Source organism: Trachurus japonicus, chromosome 3, assembly GCF_045865225.1.
Source record: "Trachurus japonicus isolate A0001 chromosome 3, Traja_1.0".
NCBI classification, from domain to species: Eukaryota; Metazoa; Chordata; class Actinopteri; order Carangiformes; family Carangidae; genus Trachurus; species Trachurus japonicus.
Window position 1 is genome coordinate 10114222 of NC_140909.1, and position 17035 is coordinate 10131256.

Consider the following 17035-nt stretch of genomic DNA (forward strand, 5'->3'; position numbering starts at 1 on the left):
CCCTCTCCTCGCTCCTCGGTGGATAAAGGTGGATGGCGCAGAGGGGGGGGCCGAGGGACGGGAAGCATCCTTGCCTCTTTTGACATTAGCCTGCGTGCACCCTCTTTACACGCCCCGTGACTCTCGCCACAAGTGCCTCTCTGCACCCCACCTTTGCAGGAGTGACACTCTCTTCAGGCTCCAAAATGGGACTGCAGAGTTTTTTAATCCCTCCAGCCCGTCAACCCACCCACCCTTACTCCCATCTGTCAGGAGAACTGCTGGAGGAAAAGGGGGGGAAGCTTTTTTTAGGGGGGGCGCATCCCTTGTTCCATCCCGGCGAATTTTCTAATTTCCTTTGCCTCCATGCTTTGTCCCAAATTCACGCCCCTAACCTATCCACCAGCTTCTTTCGCTCTGTCCCCCTCCCTCCCTTCCTTCCATTCGCTTCTCTCTCTTGTTTTGGCCAAAGGAGTAAAAGTAAAACTGGAGGCTCCTGTTTTCTTGCAGCAATAAGAACTGACAGTGTTTTAACAGCATCTGAGCCCACTGTCATCATATATGAACAAACCCATTCTTCCATATTTTCTTGATGTGTTTCACTCTCTTCGAATTTGTTCTACCCTGAGGCGTGTACAAGCACTGCTATAATTTGCTTTAGGTCATATTCTGCTTGCACAAATCAATTTGGAGAGTTTTTTTTGTTTCCCCATAATTAATTAAAAGTCTCGCTCAAGACAATGAGGACCATATGCTTGAAATCCCATCTCCTCTACTGACAAAAATTAGCCATACATGAGGTTATCTGAACAGACTTTATGCAAATGGAGTGGGGTGATCTAAAGGGAGAAGAGGTTTAACTCACTAGGTGAATAATTGCTGTGTGTTTTTTGTGTCTCAAATTATCTACAAACAAAATCAAACACCAAAATAAAGCACGTCTTCACCATTTATTTTGTTGGAACAGACCATCAAGACATAACCATTCGACTTATTAATTAGTGACACATTACATGGACATTGCTATTTTAATGGGCAGTGACTCAAGCAATCAATTCTAATTACACATCTTCATGCACAAAACTAGGTAGGAAGCTTTAAGGGTAGCACTCTCCTGTCAGATTAACTGCAGGAAATGAATTCAGCGACTTGCTACAGCTCCATCTGCTGTTTATACCAGTCTGAGTAAACCCAGGGTATACAGTGTGTCAATAATGTTGCAGTAATGTTGCAGTCATTTTGGCAAGCAGCTTGAATCAAAGACAATTCACGTGTTATTCATCTATTTTCTCAAACTGTCTGTGTTTTAAGAAAAAATCGAATTAGTGACAATGAAAAAACAGTTTTGCATATCTATTCTACGCATCAAGAAACATCAACCAACACCGGTATATTTACCTGGACAGCATAATAAATACTGTGTCCACACTTTTAAGACTCATCCTTGAAATGCAGAAAAACCTTTTGAAAACGGCTTCAATGAACGCACACTACATTTACACATACCCACTAAAACACAGCCTGTGTATGAACACAGGGCCCCATTGTTGGCACTCATTCACTTCAAGATGCAAATGGGTGAATTTGAAATTCAGCCTCTGTGTGTTATGCTTGGCTACTTTAATGTTGTATCTATGCTGGGGATTATTCTCTCTACAGCGGAAAAAACCTGTGTTTGAATGGCAGTGCCCTCAAAGTAGCTCCTACTGCTTTCAATGGCCTCCAAATGAGATTAGACCCGTGGCTGCCCTCAGTCCCAATCCTCTGCATTCAGATGGAGCGTAACCAGCCTGTGTGACAGTTTTTCTGTTTTGACACTGAGTGGGTGCAGTCACTGCATATAGGGCGTTTTTTGGAATTGAGAGGTCACAGCAGAAAAAAAAGAAGAAGAAAATCCCTATTCTCACTTTGGTGTTGTAAAATGATAACCAGTACAATCTCCTGCACTGTCTGCCATTTAGCATGTAATTACAAAACAATACAAAATATTTTGTAATTGTACTGAATGTGAATATGCAAACAGTTCTGTGTTTTATTATATTTGGCACATTACTTACAAAAATAAATTACTGATTCAAAAACAGCTTCAAGTTGCAATCACACATTTCTACAAATGCTAATTTTAAAGGAATTAATTTGTACATTTGTTGTTGAAGATATTCTCCAACCACATTAATACATCGCTGACACCTAGCTAATTATTATTTTTTCCCCACTGTGATAAATTAACATTCACTACTTCACAGATTTAATCATTTTGGAGTGACTATTACTTCCTATATGGAAAAGGCATACACTGTGTATTTAAATGAGGAGATGACATTATTAATGAGAAGATATACTGCTAAGAGTAAGTAAATCACTTAATAATAGTTTTAAATTATAATAATGAGCCTTGCTGAGCACAAATCTCCAGGGTGGCTGTTTTTATTCCACTGCTTTATAATAAAAACTTCCAATCAGATGCCACCAGTAATATCTGACAAACTCATTTAAATCTCTGTGTCTGCCGGCCACTATAAAAAAAAAGTATGAGTCTGTATTTGGCTCAGATGGTTGGCTGTGTAACAATAAGCATTTGTTACCACATCCAGGAGAACACCTCAGAGCAGGAGCCTTTCCTTTGGCACGAACAACTGCTGAGTCTGGACACTCGGCCGCTTGGACTCCTTGTACTATTTTCACACCTGCATGTGAAGCCCTTTTATTTGACACTGCTATCACTGCCTAAGTTCTGGTCATCACCATAATGGTTGCACCATTCACAGTAGTTAACATTCACATTTTTTGATTGATTGCTAAATCACAAAATTAATATAAAATAAGCAGAATTAAATAGAGTGAATATAAAATATAGTCCACATCTAGTCTTGTGTTCTCTCCAAACTCTCACTCCTAAGCTCGTGATCATGAGGCTCATTACTTTTAGGTTTCCTCTGAATGGTTATGAGTCTTGGAGCCGGCTGGTGGTTTGCGGGGCCCGGCCCTTGCTCTCTGGTTCTCTGCCTTACTGAGGTCAGGGACTGATTTCTGTGAGTTACTGAGGTCCTTCTTCTCCTGAGGCCTGTGCTGCTTGGCGCTTTGCTGTGCGGTCGGTTTCACACCGGCGTGAGACTGCAGGAATACGATTCATATTCATCTTACATGACAGAATTAACTATCACATTCATGTAGAAAGAAAAAAAAAAAGCAGCTGCATGGTTACACCTCCACTGACATCCTCTGTTTTAGGTAAATCTGGCACCATCTAGTGGCGGCTGAATATAAAAAGTAATATGCATGGTAATGTAGAAACATGGTGGCTGTTTGGTGAGAAAGTTTCTGTTTAAAATGCAAAGTAGATATTTGTAGTTTGAGGATTCTTAATTTAAAACCTGTAAAATGTAAAACTTCAAAGTATGTCAAGTGCCAGTAGAAAACTTAAATTGAAGAATAAAATTAAATTGAACTGAACAGACAAAGTAGCAGAAGGTCTCACAAACCTGTGTGGTGGTGGTGGTGGTTGTCTGAGACAGTCCTGAGGTGTCCAGGCCATTCCTGCGTTTGTCCTGCTGGAGGCCGACCCCACTGTTTTTACTCTTTATTCCAACATACAAGAGCAACCCAAAGCGAAACGTGAGAGATCTGTACCTGGATTCCATGACCATACATTATAGATGAAGCCCGACCTATAGGATGGTACTTTACTTTTTTTTTTGTTGAGATCCACAGTTACTTATAACCACATGGATAGTGACATTAATGATACATAAACAAACCAACACGGTAACATTAGAGAGCACAGCATGAATGAGTAATTGTCTCAACTACCAGACATAACGTTAACCACAGACAGTGATTAAAGCAGAAGTAAGCGATCCGGTCGTTTTGGCTAACTTCCTGTCAGCCGATGGAGTTAGCAGTCCCCGCCCTCGTCCCTACGTCACCACATTCACACGCATCCCTTGGCTGCACACACAGAGAGGACCGCCCCTTTATGCCGTTCTCTCTCCTCATTGGATAAAGGTTGTAGGATACAAGGAAAGTTTTCTCCTCGGCTTACAGCAGAGCAGAGTGACTGACAGACCCGTGTTTCAGACCAAACACTCTATATAAGTGATTGCTGTCGGAAGATATAACTACTTAAGACTTATATTAACATACAATATTCTGCTTACTTCTGCTTTAATAAGTGCTATATAAGTAGAGACTAGACCAGATACAGTACCGTCTTGGTGGATGTGGAGGGTCCACAGCTGCCGTCTTTTTCAGGGCCAACTTTAGCAGGGCTCTTGTGGTTACTGTCTGTTTCTGGCGAAGCTGCACTTGGGACCGGGGGCGGGGTCTGGGTGTCCTGAGAGGAGGCAAGGGACAAGTCCTCCAGAGTCTTTTCTCCTATTGTGGATAATTTTAAATAACATCAACATCGAATAATCCCACGTGGCTTTGGTTTACCACTCTCTCCCTCCATCCCCACTCTCTGCCTCTGTGCACTCCACTGTAATAATCAAATCCCACATATTTATGTGCATAAAAATTGGCCGCTGTGTTGGTTTTAATAATTTGACCTCATTTAGTAACACTGGTATATTCAACAGTTCTGTGTGCACTGCGTGAAAGAAAATGTTTCCAATTGGCTGGTTGGTATCTGTTAAAATTATATATCAGGACATCTCAATTATAGTATTTTAGCAGTTCAGCAGTTAAGGAGAAATAAGCAAATAAAACTGAAGCCAATCGCAGCAACACCACTAACGCTTCATGCTACATTTACAGTTAACTCACACTCCTGAACTGAAACCAACCGTGAGTTCAAGAGACTTAAAACTTAAAAAACAAAACTTTTAAGATGATTTTTTTTCTTTTTTTGCTTCCTCTTCATGATTTTCATACACCAGAACACCTTGTCAAACAGCATGTTATCAAACTGTGACCTGGATTATGTTATTTGATGTAAAATAAATCATCATCATTGCCTTACTCTCCTTCTCTTCCAGCTGGTTGCGCATCATATCCATCGCATTGGACTCTATAACAGGCACATTAGTGTCACCCTGTTGAACAAAGCACCCAGTAAGAGCTCCTCATGTGACTCATTTGGTAAAGTTTATGAATGCGGCGGGTGGAGTCGGCGCCTTACTGTAATCCATGGGTTGTTTAGTAGCTGGTCGGCGGACATGCGGTCGGCTGGGTTCGTGTTCAGGAGGCACATCACGACAGTTTTTGCTGTTGAGACAAAGCCAGTGAGATTGTTAGTAACAATCTGAACAGATAAACAGCATGTATCCAATGTGTATATCACTAAAGAGGGATTACAATTATTACATTTATTTATGAATGAGAGGGGGATTAAGTGTCACCTGAGTCACTGACTTCGGCCCAGATGGGTTGAGTAAATGTGATTTCTTTGCTCATGATCTCATCAATTAGTTTTGTCTTTTTTCTGGACACAAATGGAGACTCTCCACACAACCTGCAAGGACACACGGCTCAGGCACATCTAGTCACAGTACGTGTGTGTGTGTGTGTGTGTATAAATATATGTATGTGTATCTACTTACAACATATACATAACGATTCCTATGCTCCACAAATCACACCACAGGCTGTAACCGTGACCACTCATCATTTCAGGTGCTGAAATACACATACAAATGTGAGACTTAACTTTTATCTAAGATTTGGAAATTTCTAGGATAAAATTGACTGGTTTAAACTGTTTTCGACTACCACTGATGTTGGTGATCAGTGTTTCAGTACATAAATCAAACATGTTTGCATCATTTTGTTGATTCCCAGGGTGGTAAGGGTGTCCACAGTTGGTGGCATAAAGGGACCATAGAAGATAATGCACAAATAAAAATGGAGGTGTAAAAGACTGCAAGTTAGAACAGTACTGGCTGCAAAATTTTGAGGAATGTTTTGCATATCCATGTTGCCATTAGCTAGTCTGTGTTTTCCCTTCTTTCCTTGTACATTATTACATTTTTTGGCACATTACCTCCACAAATTGTTCATCAGTGGAATAACGTGAAACCAAATGATGCCATATAGTAGCTAGCTTGCTCTACAGACTCCTTAGCACCATGTAGTGAGTCTTTATAAGTGCATGTGCGTAGAAAAACAAAATTACGCTCACTGCATATCAAATCACCATGTGTCGGATTTTAAATGTCTCACATTGGCTGCTCTCCATGGTAGAATCAAAAATGTGGTGTCATACCCATATAGCCCAGAGTCCCGCAGGGCTCTGTCATTATGTTCTCAATCCCCACACCGGTCCTCACTGATAATCCAAAGTCCGTCACCTAGGCAGAGAAAAGCACTTAAGGAAAAGGTGATAGAAATAAACATGATGTAGATGCGCTGACAGAACCTGTACTAAATTCTGTGTCTCAGGCCTCTTTGACAGAAACACAATGCTTGAGAGCAAACAGTGACCCTTGACTTTTCACACAAATAGCTACACAGGTGTTAAAGCTGTAGCTCCTTGTATTTACAAAGAGGTATCACATCATCACAAGAGCAAGAACATCCAGAAGAGAGGACCAACGGCTGTGATAGAGTACATGTGGCAACGATTTCTCACAAAATGTACAGTGTGAGTGTCTATGCAGAAATAGACAGGGGTGTTTATGCTGTGGTCAAGTCTTGTTTTAGCTCATACTCATACAACAAGTATTTGCTTTGGCTGGCTCGTTGTCAATGCACAAAACATGCTGTGCTCAGCTGGTGATTCGTTTTAAGGTCTTTTCTTTCTGAAGGTGTAATACAAAGGAAGACCAGAGGGAGTCTATCATAATGAGATGAGTATTTAAAGCTACTAAATATAGAGGAAATAAAAGGAAAAAAAGTGCCCATCGTGGTCTTGTAGAATGGACAAGAAGGACTGATAGAAAGTTTCACCATCTTACCTTGATATTAATCCTTTCATTATCATCAGCATCTGGAGAATTCTTCACAAGGATGTTCTCAAGTTTTAGGTCGCGGTGAACTATATCTGTCAGATACAAGGAGACAGACATCATGAGTTTAACATTGGTGTAAGTGGCAACTGGATTTACTCAGCTGGCTTTTTGGATCAATATTCATTCAGGATTATAACAACATTATAACAATATGGATCAAATGAGCGGAAATGGAGTTGCTCGTAATAGTAAGAATATCACAAACTCTACAGTCGTCTTGGACAAGATGTCATATAGTATTTCTTCCAGAAGCTGAGAGGCCAAAACAGAGTTAAAAGAGAGTGAATGTTGGATTTACATTTATCAGGTGGCTAAAACAACACAGCTCCAAACTTACTTACTCATGACAACATGGCAGGTCTTACATCTTTAGAAAATACATGTCATTTTGAACCAGCTATGTGTCAAACACACACAGACACAGTGATCTGTTTATTTTTGCTTACAGTAGTTCCAGGATGAAGGGCATTGTTAACAAAACTTGGTGGAGTGAGAGAAGGCAGGAGGAAAAATACAATTTGCCCTGGGCAGTTCTTTTCACTGCACTGGTTTAAGCAACCAAATATATAACACAACAGGGTTGATGGTGTGTGAAAGGTAAGTGAGACCAACTGGTGTGAATACAGCCAGCTTCTGAATTTTTTTTCATCCAATGCTGCAGCTTTCATATTTGTCAAGGTTATTTGGTAATTATACAAACTAAATAACAAGTGCTTATTTAACATACATGAGTTTTGCATTTCTTTTAGTTATTTAATGAAATAATAATGAGAGGAAAACACATTATAGTTGCTTAATACTACACCATCATTGGTGCATTGTGTTTTGGTAATAATTATCCTGGTTACTTCTCAAAAAAATGTTCTTCTTATTTAATAAAACAGTTGGATCTGCAGTGTTAGTAGTTAAATGAACAGGCAAAATTTACTATGTTGTTACCAGCAGGTGTGTTGAAGCTGTGTTAAAGCTCAAAATACCACCGAGCACAAACAAAGTGCAGTTAAGTCTAACAACAGAGGCTGACAAAGTGACAAAAAGAGAAAGAGAAGGCAGTGTTTTCTCATTAGCATCACGTCTCTGTAACAAGGTGAGGAAAACTACCACGGGGGACTTTCCATGAGAGAACACACCTATTAATCAGTATTGCTCCCTAGTTTGTTGTAAATCAGTCATTAGCCACATGTAATGATGCTTTATTGCCAGACAGTGTCCTAAATTACCTCTAACCACAGATTTCGCCATTAGAAGGGGAAAAGGCCTTTCCAAATGAAACACGTAGATTTAATTAAAATGTTTATTATGTTGTTTCCTGGCAGTTGTTTATTATTTCTCTTTTATCAAAATGAGCCATGCTTCTATAATGACTGAGAGCTATAATGGCAAGGAGTCTCAATGGAGTCAAAGAGGGCAACACAGCTGTGTAATAATGGCACTGTAGCCCAATAACAATCTAAGTGAAGCACAGTATTTCTAATTCCAGTGGTGTATTTATCTAAAATGTCCCAGACTAAAACATTATCCAGTACCACTCAAGTTTAATTAAGGAGAGAATATGATGCATGTGAAGTAACTCATCAACAAGTTCAATACCATTTAACACCCATATCATCACAGCAGCAGAAATAATAGATTTTAAGATACTTGTTTCTTTCTAGATCATTTTGTTAATACTATCAAAATGTCAACCTGCAGAGTGACTTTACTTCTTTTGTGAAGGTAGGCGACGGCGTCAGCTAAGCTACAGATGATGTGCCTCGTCTCGTCCTCGGTGAAGAAGCCTTTCCGGTGCAGCAGCTGCCTCAGTTCACCTCCATCACACAGCTCAGTAACCAAATACATCATCTAGAAACAAACAAAGAAAATGCATCCAAACCACAAAGTCAATTTGCGTGCGCTTAACAGGAATATTTATGCAGAGGACACACGGTAATGGGAGATTATATGTCATATCATCACTCACGGCCGACTCTCTTAAATAGGCTTACTTTGAGTCTGTGAGGTTCAGGACAGCGATGCTTACCTTGGGCGTGTCATAGACTTCCTTTAGATGTATTATGTTGTTGTGATTCACTTGTTTGAGAATGTTTATTTCATGCTCCAGCATCTCGACTTTCCAACTTCCTGCCTGAAGTGACAGAAGGTCAGCTGATGGAGTTTCAGCACAGTTACGGCCCAACGGTAAACTCTCTCTTATTAGAACAACTTCTTATCACGCTAAAAAACAGACTTGCCACGGGGACGCCAAATGTACTCACCGCTGGTCTGCAAACCTCCTTTATAGCCCACTTTGTCTGTGTCCCAATGTGGGTTGCTTCATAAACAACTCCGAAGCTACCTTGACCCAATTTTCTTCCAAATTCATAAATTTCCTATGGGGGATAGGAAAGAAAGGCAACTTTACTACATTTGTAAACTACACCTGCTCCTGTCAGTCAGAGACAGCAGAGGATTTCCCTTGAGCTTGTGTTTAGGACTTTAGGATCATTCCACTGTTTTGGATTACAAAAACATTATGTCTTCGCTCAAGACCTGAAATCCGAAGTACATCCTAATTTCAGGCGCTCTGGAAAAAAAAACCCTGAAAGCTTCTGGTCCCTGGAGTTGCAGAATATAGTATTTCTAATCAAGTTACAAATGATTAAGTTGCTGCTGCAGTTCCTTCAATCTCAGGTCTAATTAACTTGATCATTATCTGTGTGCATGCAAGGCTGAGCACTGGCTGTTTCGAATTTGGCAAAGGGAGCAGTCAAATTCCCTCGTGAAGAGAGGAAGGGGGGGGCTATACAGCAGCAAAGTGAAGTTTGATCCCCTTCTGGTGCAGATAGAGGGAACTATAGAGGTCACCAGTGACTATGTGTGACTTCTTCACTGGTGGTCCCACAGCACAACACAGGACTGTAATGGGATCATGTAGTGTATAGAGGGGCTCCTTACCCTGAGCTTAGCATCATTCTCCAGGCGTTTGACAGGCACCTCCCTCTCCGCTGTGTCCCTGTTGGTCCTCGGGGACACCTTGTCTAATCCACTAACATCTGCTTCTGTCATCTAGAGATGGAAGGGAGAGGGCAGTCATTATCGCCTTGAAATTCCTCATCAAGTCATGAGATAATAAGGCTGCCCGTGACAAAATAGATGCATTTCTTTGACAGTTTCGATGGAAAAATCTGTTCAATATTGTTTTTAATGAAGTCATGGAGTGGGATTTCTTAAAATGTTGTGTTTATTACAGACAATAGATATGATTATTATCACTTTACATTGACTACTGATTACCAAAAGTCCATGCACAACCTTAAAAAACAAACATCCATCATCCAAGCATTACCTAGTCGGCCAAGACAAAAGACACTTCAACTGTAGGTTTTCTCATTCTTTCATGACCCAGTTCACCATCATGCCTAATTATGGATACTAGATTGTTCTCACTGTGTACACCATCACCACTGCATGTAAAAGTCCAAAACCCAAAGACATTACATTTCCAACAGTACGACACGAAACAGAAAGAAGCAGCACATTCTGACATTTGAGATTTTTGACATTAAAATGACTTACAAGAGTAGGCCTACTATAATATATTGTCAATTATCATGCGAATGCTCCATTATCTGTCATTTGACTAATTGCCTCAGGACTGAGAGGTTAACACAAGTATTCTCAAGCATTATGTAATTAACACAATTCTTGTTGAAGGTTATTTTACCAGTATTATAGATATTATTTTTAATTTAGTTTCTGAAGACTGAATTAAAAAAAAAAAAGTCTACACTTGAAGAAGTACACACTTGTAAAGGCTCTGTGAGTCTTTACTACTTTACTTATTCTAACTTGTCCCTTCTTTTATCAGTGGTTTATGACCAAACCGCTGTCTCTGTCTGAGCCCATATTAAGTTTAAGCACAATTTACCCAGCTTGAAAAACAGTCTCTAAAGCCAAATTAAATGTAAAGCAATTATCAAGTGATGACTGGGAGCGATGAAGTGGATCCACCACACGCACAGCAATTAATTATTAACAAGGAAACGGTGTCTTTAACCTCTTCACTCCGATGCATTATTTTAGCCCTGACAGGGCTCTCATAACAGGCCTGTCTCTCCCATTATCTCCTGTCTATTCTCCAATCAAAATGATTGTGACAGCCTCTGGAAGTTCCAATCACCTCAATCACAGCTCATTTGCGGAGGACAGAGGCATGTGATGAGTGTATCACTGGGGACTGTAACCGGAGGAGGAGGGTCCTGTGCGCCTCATGTGTTTCCAAGACAGAGGTGTCTGGTCCTTAGCCCCAGATCCCTGATTCAAAGGAAATGAGATATCAGGGTCAGGTCGGGCCAAGTAGCCCGGCCTTAAAGTGGGTCACTCACGGACACAGGTCTTCAATTGCTTTAAGCCCGGGTTTGTCTGTCTGCAATCTCTAGACTTGTGTTTCTAAGACTGCGGGTCAAACTACAGGTCAGAGCACAAAATAAATTACTTACTTGTTTTTCATTTTGTTTTGTTGTTTTCTTTTCCTTTTTTTCTCCTAAACTTAATAACTTAAAACTTTTTCACTGCACCTGACCGCTCACCACTCAAACCGAGGACTGGAGGAGATGGAGGTGGAAGATTAACCCTGACATGATCAGATCTGGGCCTGGATGCACCCAAGAATTGCAACTATTTGAACCCTGATCAACACATGGCACCACTGCTCCTGCTGCCAAGGTTAAAACAAAAATATATAAACGCCACTGACAGAACCAACAAATCCAGCTGTAACAAACAGGCAGGAATCTGCTTACTTACTAAATCCCACCACTCTTTGGTTGAGTTTCCAGGAGTCGTACATGTAGATGCATTGACAACTCAAAAATGTGTCCAAAAATGAATTCGTTGCATGACCACATTGTTGAAAATAAGTGGTAGGTACAGGTTGCGCCTCTGTGCCACCAGTGCACCTAAGATGCCCTCCATTATGGCTCAATTATCTGTCATGTACCAGAACATCGTGTGCAATGTGACCAGGTGTTGAATGAGTCTTGATAAAGTCAAGTGTAACAGTATTAGCAAATTCACTGAGTGGATCTCTTATTCCAGCTCGACACGGATTGAGGACTAGTCAAAGAATAAATATATAATATTAACTAGGTCAAATAATGACTAAATTGGAGTTGACGGCACAAATGACCAATGTCAAAAACGTAATGGTCTTTGTTCACACACAGACGCCCTGAAAGATGAGCAAACATCAGTACACACACAGCAGCTCCAAGGAGACAGGCCGACGTCCACCTCTTACATTGAATTTGCCTCATCTCCAGTTTCACCAGGAGGTAATTAGAGCTGACGGTTCATCACAAGTCAAGCCCATACTTGCCTCATTTCTCCATCATTCTGTCAGACAGCAATTTCTGTTTCTTTACTCTACTGAGTGAATAAATACACAAAGTACCTAATGACTGGGAGTGTGGGGGACACTGTCGGAGAACTGAGCACACAAAATCAATGTCACTTTGGAACAAACAAAGCACAGACATACAAAGGATGACTCTGATCTTGTGTAACTTTTCGTCCCTTAAACCTGCTTGTCTTTCATTAACTTGAGTTAATGTATATTTACTCTTTCTCCCACCCTCATCAGCCCCTTAGAGGCTCCAATGTGCCTTACATTCCCTGACATAAAACTGTTGAACAGGTCAAACACTATTCTGACAATCTTTTTTTTTTCTACTGCCCTGTGCCACTGCCACTGATCTACAAGGTCTGAAAAGCTCCTCCAAAGTACAAAGTGGTGAAAGTGAATATACCCCATTTAAGGCTGTAACAAATTGTCTGTTGATCAATCCATCGATTGACGTGAAATTGCAAGGACAACCGTTTCTGACCTATAGGACTTTGTCAACCAAATCAAATTGCTTCATGAGCTGCTTTTTCCCATCTGTAATATGCATTTTTGCTATCGTCTACCTAATAATATTATAATTATCATTTACCCTGCAGGATATAAGGTCATTCCACCGACTTTGGTCATGTGGTCATTACAGGTAAATTGATGGTAATCAATTGTTTCTGTTATATTGGGTCTGGTTTTGGCTTTTAAAATGTGAACTTTTCTGATTTTATCTGGTTGATGTTTGAGTTGAAGACTGATATAACCTTCAGCTGTAGTAAATTAAATATTTAGGAGCATTTTCTCACATTTTATAGCCAATATAGCTGATTGAGAGATTAATCAATGATAGAAATGATAGCTGTTTGCACCCCTACAGCTAAAGGAGACCGACCAAAATTCAGCAGTGGTGCCACCTGGAAAGAAATAGCATTATACTGGTGACACCACAGTTTCAAAGCAGTTTCAACTGAACCATCAGGATATTACATTATTGCTTAACTTGTTTTCCTTAATGGCACAAACAGCAGAATGAAGGAGGTGTTAGCTGCTCTCTAATGACAGCGCCTCTAGCTGTAACAAGTAGCTGCTAAAACACAGGCTGAAAATCAAACAAAAGCAGAATGTTACAAACTCCAATTAAAATGTACACCGCTATCCGTTTTGCATGAGCCCAAATATTACATTTTCCTTATGTGAAACTTAATCATTTATTGACAGCTTGGCTTTGATGACAAATGATAAACTTCACAGTCCTAATGAAGCGTGGAATTACATTACCTGATGAGGCAAGAAATTGCATGTTTAGAATGCAAATATAGAGCCCATCTACTGCGCTAAGTTATGGGGTGAACCTTGATATTATGAGAGAGAGAGATTATCAAAGCTTGTGGTCCAAATGTAATCAAGTCATTAAAGCACCACAACACACAAACTACACAGCTGTGGAAAAAAAAACACCTGAGAGTTAACGATCTACAGGACGAACAAAATTCCTACACCGAGCAAACAGTATACCTACATGTAGTGTTCCTGTAATTGGAAATTACAAAATGATTCATTTGTGAGGATGTTCCTGATACAATTTTTGAATATAGAAAATGTTGTTCGGCCAAATTGACATATAGACAGTGAAATATTTAGTTGAGTTTTTTTTTTTTTTATTTGCATGCTAGCTCTTGTTTTATAGTCTTAACACCACACATCACAGTTACGTATTGTAAAGTCAAAATTTTATGTCAAACATCTTTCAAGAGACTCAAAAATGTCACATGTTATTTGTATTACAGTCATACAGAAGCACGTCTGGCAGGGGGTGGTATCCAGGAGGTGCTTTAAGATCCTATTCCCATATTCAGAAAACAAGTAATGGATGTAGTGTCCCTATAAACAAATAATTTAAAGGCCCCTCCAAGAATTCCTCCTGTCTTCAGTGGTCATGTTTGATAAGTGTCTATTGGCAAGAAAACATGCTTTGCCCAAAAGGAAGCAAAAGATCAAATTCTGCTATTTGCTCAGAGCACTCCACATGTCGCTGGGAGATAAGGGCCAACAAATTCAAATTTTCTCATTGGTTTAATCCTGGTTCAAGCTAATCTCTGCCCTTGCTGGGCTCAGCTTTGCGAAGCTAGGAGGGCAAACATCTATAAAAATGTAGGCCATAGCAGAAACAAGAGCAAATCGAATTCATTCCGATGACAAGAGAAGTCAGCACATTCATATCAGAATACACAGATGTCTACACCCTCAGTTATAAATCATTCATTGTCCACCTGCCGGGGTGATTTTGTGCTTTTTCAATCAGCTGGCCAACACATTTACACTGTGCTCTACTGCAGCTAAGCTTACGCTTTACACTTCAGGTGGACACTACAGTGGACAGAAATTTGGAAGCCATTTTCAACTATTTGGGCTGTAGTATCATTACTTAACCATCAGGTAGCGCTTTTCAAAACTCTTTTCTACAATTCCAAATGATTATTATTGTATCTTTTTATCATTTTGAGGTTTGTATGAGAAATTCAAAATGGCAGACAGAGGAGGAAATGCACAACGTTGGTCAGGAACAGCTAAATCATTATAAGGACAGAGAATTAGACAGGCAGAAAAATGATTTTTCATCTAAATAAGATAACTAACCCTAGCCCTTTTTGCAGTTTTTCTTGTAGTTGTTTTTCCATGAATGAAAACAGATGTGTCCACTCCAGTGGATGCTACGCACTAAAGAGTATACCCTGCCAATTAGGCCTATATATTGAGATTACCTTTTTTGTGTGTTTTGTTTAACTTTTGATAGAATTTCAAGTGAATAGTTTTGTTAAACGTCAATATTGAATAGTCTTTAGATTTGACAAATTATTTCAATTCTTACAGTCTGTGTCTTCACCTAACAACAGGTTGCTCTCTCTCGCTCACACACACACAAACAGACACACACATTCAGATCTAGAATTATATGTCCTCTCTATTTTTATTGTCATTAAATGCTGTTCTGTGTTTATACATATCTAAACATATCAAAACATTGAGCTCCATTAACTGCATGGTGTCCAATACAGTGGACAGATTCACAACTCCTTCAAAATTCAAGGTTTTGAAAAAGAAATTGCATGATTTTTTTTCTTTTACTTTACTTTATCTAATTATTCATGCTTGAAAGGGTTAAACTAATTAGGTTTTGTTGTTATATTGATCTGTGATGGTATTTTCCTGCTCTGTAATGTTCCTCGTCATATTTGTGCAATTAAATGTCTCGTGGTTAATTTGAAATCCTTCGCTTTCCTCGTATAGCTCAACTCATCAAATGTCACTCTGTCACTGACCTTCGTGTAACATTAAAACACTAATTAATCTGTTGTTATTAAATCCTCAAACAGCACAGAAAGCCTGAGGAGCGACAGTCATTGCAGGTTGCATTCACGCGTTGTCTTGGCAACGAAGTGTAAAGTTGCACAAACCTTTTGTCAAATGGCTACAAATAAATAAAAAGACAAACACGTGAACGTACCATGAGACACACTGAGGCAGCAGCTGTTGTAAGAGCAGGTGAGGAAAAGTTTCTCACCTTTTAGAGGAGATCATTTCCCGCAGGTTGTGTCTCCACGCAAAAAAACTTTTTTTCTGCGAGTGAGTACGGGAAGCGAGGAGGGACAAAAACTCCAATGAATGGACGCGGCTCCTGCTGGATTCGAAGACTCGGAGCGTGTGTGTGTGTGTGTGCGTGCGTGCGTGCGTGTGTGACAAACCTCACCACAACTGGACCTGCACCGGGTTTAAAACTCTCAAAACAGCCCTGAAGCTTTCTGATGTGTGGACACACAAGCCTAAAAGGAAACGAGTTGTTGCCCAGTGCAGTGGTAATCTGTTGTAGCCTGCTATTTTATTGCTCGGTCCTGTGTCTCCATCTAGTGGTTAAAGTTGTTGCTGGAGCAGTTGATTCATTTCTTTTACTGAATTAAAATCTTTAGAAATTTGGCATTCAAAATAGTAATTTACAAGGGTATGTTACATTATAAAGGAAAGACAAGAATAACGTTTATTTCTATGATGAAAGCAGCTGTGACAGCAAACTTCAAACAAACTCAATATTCAGTAAAAGTAATAATAAAAAATTGTAAAAAATAAAATTAAAATAAAAATACTGCATCACAGAATTTAAAATTACATCAACAATTTTAAAAAGACAACTGTCCGAGCAATGTTTTGTAAGTTGACAAATCAATTACTTGACAAATTATTTCAGCTTTACATAGGCTAAACATCACATCTGATAAGCTCTTCAAAGATGGTTTGTATGTAAAAAGTATTATTTTCTCAAATGAAGTAGTAACTTTGAAGAGTTTAAGAAAGATGGGGCATGAAAATACCCAAGTCAAGTACCAGAGCATCAGATTTGTAGGACAAATTACCTTAGAAAATCTCCTGAGTTACTTTATTGCTGCTCTAATGTTCTTTGTTCTGATCTTACTCACAACAACAACAACAACAAACCGAGAAACTGTTTTAACTGAGGCTGCAGCTCCATCCTGGTTAAAATGGTGCTGTTGCATGTGATTTCAATCAGTGGCAAAGGTCATTTGTAAATGTTTAACCTCAATTGTTATTTGGGCAGCCTGAACTTCAGCCCAGGAATGCCATTTAACTCCAAACTAGTAAACTAAAGTTTAAAACGTACACCTGCTTTTCTGTAGATCTACTGGATGTTTCCCTATATGAGATCAAAACATGTTGCCCACTGTAA

General features: G+C 39.6%; 2 protein-coding genes across 3 annotated transcripts in view; one reads left to right on the top strand and one right to left on the bottom strand.

The window, feature by feature from the left end:
• Positions 1–17035, top strand: part of vat1l (vesicle amine transport 1-like) — a 321886-nt gene that overhangs the window by 132643 nt on the left and 172208 nt on the right. The window lies entirely within an intron of this gene.
• stk33 (serine/threonine kinase 33) lies at positions 919–15987 on the bottom strand. Of its 2 annotated transcripts, none has more exons than XM_085760418.1 (14): positions 15860–15987; positions 9861–9971; positions 9182–9295; positions 8947–9051; positions 8630–8768; positions 6873–6958; positions 6182–6266; positions 5520–5595; positions 5319–5431; positions 5099–5184; positions 4940–5012; positions 4187–4353; positions 3462–3557; positions 919–3093 (listed from the first exon to the last, which is right to left on the bottom strand). In XM_085760418.1, exons 2-14 carry the CDS (start codon positions 9969–9971, stop codon positions 2905–2907), a joined length of 1440 nt encoding a protein of 479 aa, XP_085616544.1. In that variant the 5' UTR covers positions 15860–15987; the 3' UTR covers positions 919–2904. The 2 variants fall into 2 exon arrangements, with proteins under 2 accessions (XP_085616544.1, XP_085616551.1); XM_085760425.1 differs by having other exon boundaries at positions 4935–5012.

Excerpts from the sequence above, each read along its gene's own strand:
- stk33 (XM_085760418.1), bottom strand. The coding sequence starts at position 9,971 with ATGACAGAAGCAGATGTTAGTGGATTAGACAAGGTGTCCCCGAGGACC. Across the intron at positions 8,769-8,946 it reads AAGTCTATGACACGCCCAAG|ATGATGTATTTGGTTACTGA; the intron begins GTAAGCATCGCT and ends GTTTGTTTCTAG. Across the intron at positions 5,185-5,318 it reads GGCCGAAGTCAGTGACTCAG|CAAAAACTGTCGTGATGTGC; the intron begins GTGACACTTAAT and ends TTGTCTCAACAG.